The sequence below is a fragment of the Leptidea sinapis genome, chromosome 38 (assembly GCF_905404315.1).
Source record: "Leptidea sinapis chromosome 38, ilLepSina1.1, whole genome shotgun sequence".
Lineage (NCBI taxonomy): Eukaryota > Metazoa > Arthropoda > Insecta > Lepidoptera > Pieridae > Leptidea > Leptidea sinapis.
Window position 1 is genome coordinate 9441117 of NC_066302.1, and position 7979 is coordinate 9449095.

At 40.7% G+C, this 7979-nt stretch overlaps 1 protein-coding gene across 1 annotated transcript; it reads left to right on the forward strand.

Annotated features, from left to right (window-relative positions):
- Window positions 1–701: 701 nt before the first annotated feature.
- LOC126975820 (uncharacterized) lies at window positions 702–3364 on the forward strand. Its single transcript, XM_050823839.1, has 2 exons — window positions 702–1297; window positions 2774–3364. The coding sequence occupies exons 1-2, from the start codon at window positions 725–727 to the stop codon at window positions 3197–3199; spliced, it is 999 nt and encodes a 332-aa protein (XP_050679796.1). The 5' UTR covers window positions 702–724; the 3' UTR covers window positions 3200–3364.
- Window positions 3365–7979: the final 4615 nt, after the last annotated feature.

The following is a 7979-nucleotide window of genomic DNA, read 5'->3' on the forward strand; positions in this document are numbered from 1 at the left end:
ATCGCCCGCTGCTTTGGGTGAATCATTCTCTCAGGCTGAACGCCGTTTTTTATCATTAGAAAAACGATTATCACGCAATCTTGATTATAAGAAATTATATACTGAATTTATTCGTGAATATATTAATTTAGGTCACATGACTCGCGTTAATACTTATCCCAATTAACACTATTTTTTACCGCATCATGGCGTCTTTCGAGAACACAGCACGACTACAAAGCTCCGTGTAGTTTTCGACGCCAGCGCAGTAACCAGTACCAGTAAATCGTTCAACGATATTCAGCTCGTCGGTCCTCCAATACAAGGAGATCTTTTAGGCATTTTATTACGATTTCAGCAATTCAAGTATACAGCTATCGCCGACTGTGAGAAAATGTATCGGCAAGTGCTTGTCGTGCCTCAGCAACGTTCCCTGCATCTGATCATCTGGCGAGAGGAACCGACGCAGCCGCTTGAAATATATCAGTTGAACACAGTCACATACGGTACGGCATCCGCGCCTTTTCTAAGTGTTAGGTGTTTGAAGCAGCTGGCGACCGATTGTGCTAACATTCAAGTAAGAAGGGTGATTAATGATGATTTCTTTGTTGATGACCTTTTGACCTCATGTGACGACAAGCAAAATTTAATTGATATTTGCAAGGGTGCCATGGAGGTACTAAAGTCAGGTTGTTTTTCACTACGCAAGTGGATATTTAACTTTAATATAGAAGATACAAAATTTATGTCATTAAATGACTGTTCACTTAGAGATTTAAATTTAGGCGCGCAAAATCAGTGTAAAGCTTTGGGAATTGGTTGGTGTAACGTTACTGATAATTTCAATTTTAACACTCAATTACGCACAGACAATATTGACAATACTCCCGTAACAAAACGATTAATATTGTCTATTGTTTCACAGATATTCGATCCATTAGGTTTGCTTAGCCCGGCAGTCATCGTCGGAAAGGTGTTGCTACAGAGACTGTGGCTGTTGAAATCAGAGTGGGACGATCCTATCCCTACTGATATAATACATACATGGAACAGCTTTGTTGACAGCTTAAGTTATCTTAGCACAATTAAAGTTCCACGTCATGCCTTTCAGTGCAATGCTTTGCGCACCGAGCTTCACATCTTTACCGACGCTTCTCAGACTGCATACGGTGCCTGCGCCTATGTACGCACTGTATGTACTAACCAGGTAGTAGTCAAGTTATTTTTATCTAAGGCCAAAGTGGCCCCATTAAAACCAGTGAGCATACCTAGATTGGAATTATGCGGGGCTTTATTAGGAGCTCAGTTATATGATAAGATACGCACATCACTAACTCGTGAGTTTGATGACGTCATATTCTGGACCGACTCAACGATAGTGTTAGGCTGGTTACACATGGCACCTTCATTGCTTAAGACATTTGTTCAGAACAGAGTCGCTGAAATTAACGAACTTACAAATAGTTACACTTGGCGTCATGTTGCTGGCAAGGAGAACCCAGCTGACCTCGTCTCACGCGGAGTGAGTTTAAAAGACTTAGCATCGTTAACGTTTTGGTGGGAAGGCCCTACTTTTTTACATAATATTGATTTTCACAATAATACACAATCAAATATTCATATTCCAATTCAAGAACTCCCTGAAGTTAAACCTAATGTAATTAATTCCTTCATTTCTAAACACGATGATAATAATATATTTTTATTTCCCTTTAATAACTTTTCACAATTTAATCGCATGGTTCGCGCCACTGCCTATGTACTGAGGTTCATTCATAACGCGCGCAACAAAGTAATTAATAGGCTAACCGGTTCGATCAAGGTCAATGAACTCACAAATGCAATCAACTCATTAGCTAGGTTGTCGCAAAGAGAATCTTTTCCAAACGAATACAACTTGTTAATGAATGGTAAACAAGTTAAACCAAAAGATAGACTATCTAAGTTTAATTTATTTTTTGATAACAAGTATAATATTATGCGAGTAGGTGGTAGAATTAATAATTCAACAGAATTTAATTACAATAAAAAACATCCAATACTTTTATCTTGTAAACATCCATTTACGGTATTATTATTTCGACATGAACATATCAAGAGTTTGCACAGCGGACCGCAAGCGCTGTTGTATCACGTACGGGAGAAGTGGTGGCTTCTGTCTGGCCGCGATCTAGCTAGGCAGGTGACTCATCAGTATGTTATCTGCACGCGCATTAGGGGTAAAACAATCAATCCGATTATGGGAAACTTACCTAAAGAGCGGGTAACTTTGACTTTTCCTTTCTTTCGATCTGGTGTAGACTATGCAGGGCCAGTGTTGATATTAAGCCGTAGGGGTAGGGGTGCAAAATTGATAAAGGGCTATATATGTTTATTTATTTGTTTTACAACGCGCGCTATACATTTAGAATTAGTTAGTGATCTGTCTACCGTTACATATTTATTAGCCTTAAAGCGCTTCATTTCACGGCGAGGGAAGCCAGCCGAAATATATTCAGATAATGGTCGTAATTTTGTTGGATTAAGCAATGAGTTTGTTCGGTTTTTATCACACTGCAGTACAGACATTGTAGATTACGCAACTAGCCAACAAATAAAATTTTCTTTCATTCCCCCTTACTCCCCTCCGCATTTTGGTGGCCTTTGGGAAGCCGGAATAAAATCGAGTAAATACCATCTTCGTCGTGTGATAGGTAACGCACACCTTACCTACGAAGAATACAGCACAGTACTTGCACAAATAGAAGCAGTACTCAATTCCCGACCTTTGTCTCCCTTGTCCTCGGATCCACACGATTTTTCACCACTCACCCCTGGACACTTCCTGAACGGCCGTCCTCTCACTGCGCCAGTCTGCGACGACGACCTGCGAGACGTTCCTATCAACCGACTTTCACACTATCAAAGAGTGGAGCAGCTAAGGCAACATTTTTGGAGTCGATGGTCGAAAGAATACATTTCCGAACTGCAGATGAGGAGTAAATGGAGAGAAACCGTAACCGACCTCAAACCTAACGCTATGGTTTTGATTAAAGACATTAATCTTCCGCCGTTGAAATGGCAATTAGGTCGTGTCATTCGAACGATACCCGGCAGCGGAGGAGTTTCAAGAGTTGCCGACATACGCACTTCAACAGGCATCACGCGACGAGCATACGCTAAGATCTGCCCTCTTAACACAGATGATGACACTGAGCTGAAGAAGACGGTTGTAAGCTGAAGCTTTCAAGGCCGCGGGCATGTCGAGTGGCAACATTAGTAATAAGCAATGACTTTGACGTTTTAAAATTACTGTTCCCCTCACCCCCTTTCCTCTATAAAATGTCAACTTCAATTTGAATTGTAATATATTACTCTGGCTGAGATTTTGCACCAAGAGACACCATCTTGTCGTTTTAATATACGCAACACTGCATCCAAAGTTAACGCATTTATAAAATCATCAAAGGTTAATAACCATAAAATTCGTCCAAAGCATACAAATCAGTCTTCCTCACCGCTACTGAACAAGCAGTATGGACATTGTATCCGAGGTTCTCGAGGGTGCAGAGAACAATTCTGTGATAATTTTTTAATTCTAAGAGGGCTGCCGCAAACAATTATGTTTTCAGCAATATGGATATCGTGTCCGAGGTTCTCGAGGGTGCAGAGAACGATTTGGTGATCATTTTTCAAATCCAAGATGGCCGCCGCACAAAATTAAGATTTTAGCAATATGGAAATCGTGTCCGAGGTTCTCGAGGGTGCAGAGAACAATTCTGTGATAATTTTTTAAATCTAAGAGGGCTGCTGCAAACAATTATGTTTTCAGCAATATGGATATCGAGTCCGAGGTTCTCGAGGGTGCAGAAAACAATTTTTGGATCATTTTTCAAATCCAAGATGGCCGCCGCTCAAAATTATGATACATACAGTATCGGTATCGTATCCGAGGTTCTCGAGGGTGCGGAGAACGATTTTGGGATCATTTTTAAATCCGAGATGGTCGCCGTGCAATATTATGATCACAAAAATATGGGTATCGTATCCCAGGTTCTCGAGAGTGCACAGAACGATTTTGTGATCATTTTTGAAATCCAAGATGGCCGCCACTCAAAATTATGATAACTACATTATGGGTATCGTATCCGAGGTTCTCGAGTGTGCAGAGAACGGTTTTGTGATCATTTTTCAAATCGAAGACGGCCGCCGCTCAAAAAGATGATAACTACATTATGGGTATCGTATCCGAGGTTCTCGAGGGTGTTGAGAACAATTTTGTGATCATTTTTCAAATCCAAGATGGCCGCCGCACAAAATTATGATTTCAGCAATATGGATATTGTACCCGAGGTTCTCGAGGGTGAAGAGAACGATTTGGTGAACATTTTTCAAATCCAAGATGGCCGCCGCACAAAATTGTGATTTTAGCAATATGGATATCGTGTCCGAGGTTCTCGAGGGTGCAGAGAACAATTCTGTGATCATTTTTGTAATCCAAGAGGGCTGCCGAAAATAATTATGTTTTCAGCAATATGAATATCCTGTCCTAGATTTTCGAGGGTGCAGAAAACAATTTCGGGATCAGTTTTAAATCCAAGATGGCCGCCGCTCAAAAGAATTATAATTACATTATGGGTATCGTATCCGAGGTTCTCGAGGGTGCTGAGAAAGATTTTGTGATCATTTTTCAAATCCAATATAGCCGCCGCACAAAATTATGATTTCAGCAATATGGATATCGTACCCGAGGTTCTCGAGGGTGCTGAGAACGATTTTGTGATCATTTTTCTTATCGAAGATGGCCAAAGCTCAAAAGTATGATAACTACATTATGGGTATCGTATCCGAGGTTCTCGAGGGTGCTGAGAAAGATTTTGTGATCATTTTTCAATCCAATATGGCCGCCGCACAAAATTATGTTTACAGCAATATGGATATCGTACCCGAGGTTCTCGAGGGTGCTGAGAACGATTTTGTGATCATTTTTCAAATCCAAGATGGCCGCCGCACATAATTGTGATTTTAGCAATATGGATATCGTATCCGAGGTTCTCGAGAGTGCAGAAAACAATTCTGTGATCATTTTTGTAATCCAAGAGGGCTGCCGCAAACAATTATGTTTTCAGCAATATGAATATCGTGTCCGAGGTTCTCGAGGGTGCAGAAAACAATTTTGGGATCATTTTTAAATCCGAGATGGCCGCCGCTCAAAATTATGATTACTATATTATGGGTATCGTATCAGAGGTTCTCGAGGGTGCAGAGATCGATTTTGTGATCATTTTTCAAATCCAAGATGGCCGCCGCAAAAAATTATGATTTCAGCAATATGGATATTGTACCCGAGGTTCTCGAGGCTGAAGAGAACGAATTGGTGATAATTTTTCAAATCCAAGATGGCCGCCGCACAAAATTGTGATTTTAGCAATATGGATATCGTGTCCGAGGTTCTCGAGGGTGCAGAAAACAATTTTGGGATCAGTTTTAAATCCGAGATGGCCGCCGCTCAAAATTATGATAACTACATTATTGGTATCGTATCAGAGGTTCTCGAGGGTGCAGAGAACGATTTTGTGATCACTTTTGAAATCCAAGATGGCCGCCGCTCAAAAGTATTATAACTACATTATGGGTATCGTATCCGAGGTTCTCAAGGGTGCTGAGAAAGATTTTGTGATAATTTTTCAAATCCAATAAGGCCACCGCACAAAATTATGATTTCAGCAATATGGATATCGTACCCGAGGTTCTCGAGGGTGCTGAGAACGATTTTGTGATCATTTTTCAAATCCAAGATAGCCGCCGCACATAATTGTGATTTTAGCAATATGGATATCGTATCCGAGGTTCTCGAGAGTGCAGAAAACAATTCTGTGATCATTTTTGTAATCCAAGAGGGCTGCCGCAAACAATTATGTTTTCAGCAATATGAATATCGTGTCCGAGGTTCTCGAGGGTGCAGAAAACAATTTTGGGAACATTTTTAAATCCGAGATGGCCGCCGCTCAAAATTATGATAACTATATTATGGGTATCGTATCAGAGGTTCTCGAGGGTGCAGAGAACGATTTTGTGATCATTTTTCAAATCCAAGAGGGCCGCTGCACAAAAGTATGATAACTACATTATGGGTATCGTATCCAAGGTTCTCGAGGATGCTGAGAAAGATTTTATGATCATTTTTCAAATCCATGATGGCCGCCGCACAAAATTATGATTTCAGCAATATGGATATCGTACCCGAGGTTCTCGAGGGTGCTGAGAACGATTTTGTGATCATTTTTCTTATCGAAGATGGCCAACGCTCAAAAGTATGATAACTACATTATGGGTATCGTATCCGAGGTTCTCGAGGGTGCTGAGAAAGATTTTGTGATCATTTTTCAATCCAATATGGCCGCCGCACAAAATTATGTTTACAGCAATATGGATATCGTACCCGAGGTTCTCGAGGGTGCTGAGAACGATTTTGTGAATATTTTTCAAATCCAAGATGGCCGCCGCACATAATTGTGATTTTAGCAATATGGATATCGTGTCCGAGGGCAGAAAACAATTCTGTGATCCATTTTTAAATCAAAGAGGGCTGCCGCAAACAATTATGTTTTCAGCAATATGGTTATCGTGTCCCAGGTTCTCGAGGGTGCAGAAAACAATTTTGGGATCATTTTAAATCCGAGATGGCCGCTGCTCAAAATTATGATAACTACATTATGGGTATCGTATCCGAGGTTCTCGAGGATGCTGAGAAAGATTTTATGATCATTTTTCAAATCCATGATGGCCGCCGCACAAAATTATGATTTCAGCAATATGGATATCGTACCCGAGGTTCTCGAGGGTGCTGAGAACGATTTTGAGATCATTTTTCAATCCAATATGGCCGCCGCACAAAATTATGTTTACAGCAATATGGATATGGTACCCGAGGTTCTCGAGGGTGCTGAGAACGATTTTGTGATCATTTTTCAAATCCAAGATGGCCGCCGCACATAATTGTGATTTTAGCAATATGGATATCGTGTCCGAGGGCAGAAAACAATTCTGTGATCCATTTTTAAATCAAAGAGGGCTGCCGCAAACAATTATGTTTTCAGCAATATGGTTATCGTGTCCCAGGTTCTCGAGGGTGCAGAAAACAATTTTGGGATCATTTTAAATCCGAGATGGCCGCTGCTCAAAATTATGATAACTACATTATGGGTATCGTATCCGAGGTTCTCGAGGATGCTGAGAAAGATTTTATGATCATTTTTCAAATCCATGATGGCCGCCGCACAAAATTATGATTTCAGCAATATGGATATCGTACCCGAGGTTCTCGAGGGTGCTGAGAACGATTTTGAGATCATTTTTCTTATCAAAGATGGCAAACGCTCAAAAGTATGATAACTTCATTATGGGTATCGTACCCGATGTTCTCGAGGGTGCAGAGAACGATTTGGTGATCATTTTTCAAATCCAAGATGGCCACCGCACAAAATTATGATTTTAGCAGTATGGACATTGTATCCGAGGTTCTCGAGGGTGCAGAGAACAATTCTGTGATAATTTTTTAAATCTAAGAGGGCTGCCGCAACCAATTATGTTTTCAGCAATATGGATATCGTGTCTGAGGTTCTCGAAGGTGCAGAGAACGATTTGGTGATAATTTTTCAAATCCAAGATGGCCGCCGCACAAAAAGATGATAACTACATTATGGGTATCGTATCCGAGGTTCTCGAGGGTGCTGAGAATGATTTTGTGAAAATTTTTGAAATCCGAGATGGCCTTCGCACAAAATTATGATTTCAGCAATATGGATATCGTGTCCGAGATTCTCGAGGGTGCAGAGTACGATTTGGTGATCATTTTTCAAATCCAAGATGGCCGCCGCACAAAATTATGATTTTAGCAATATGGATATCGTATCCGAGGTTCTCGAGAGTGCAGAAAACAATTCTGTGATCATTTTTGTAATCCAAGAGGGCTGCCGCAAACAATTATGTTTTCAGCAATATGAATATCGTGTCCGAGG

Excerpts from the sequence above, each read along its gene's own strand:
- LOC126975820 (XM_050823839.1), top strand. The coding sequence starts at position 725 with ATGTCATTAAATGACTGTTCACTTAGAGATTTAAATTTAGGCGCGCAA. Across the intron at positions 1,298-2,773 it reads GAGCTCAGTTATATGATAAG|GATTTTTCACCACTCACCCC; the intron begins ATACGCACATCA and ends TCGGATCCACAC.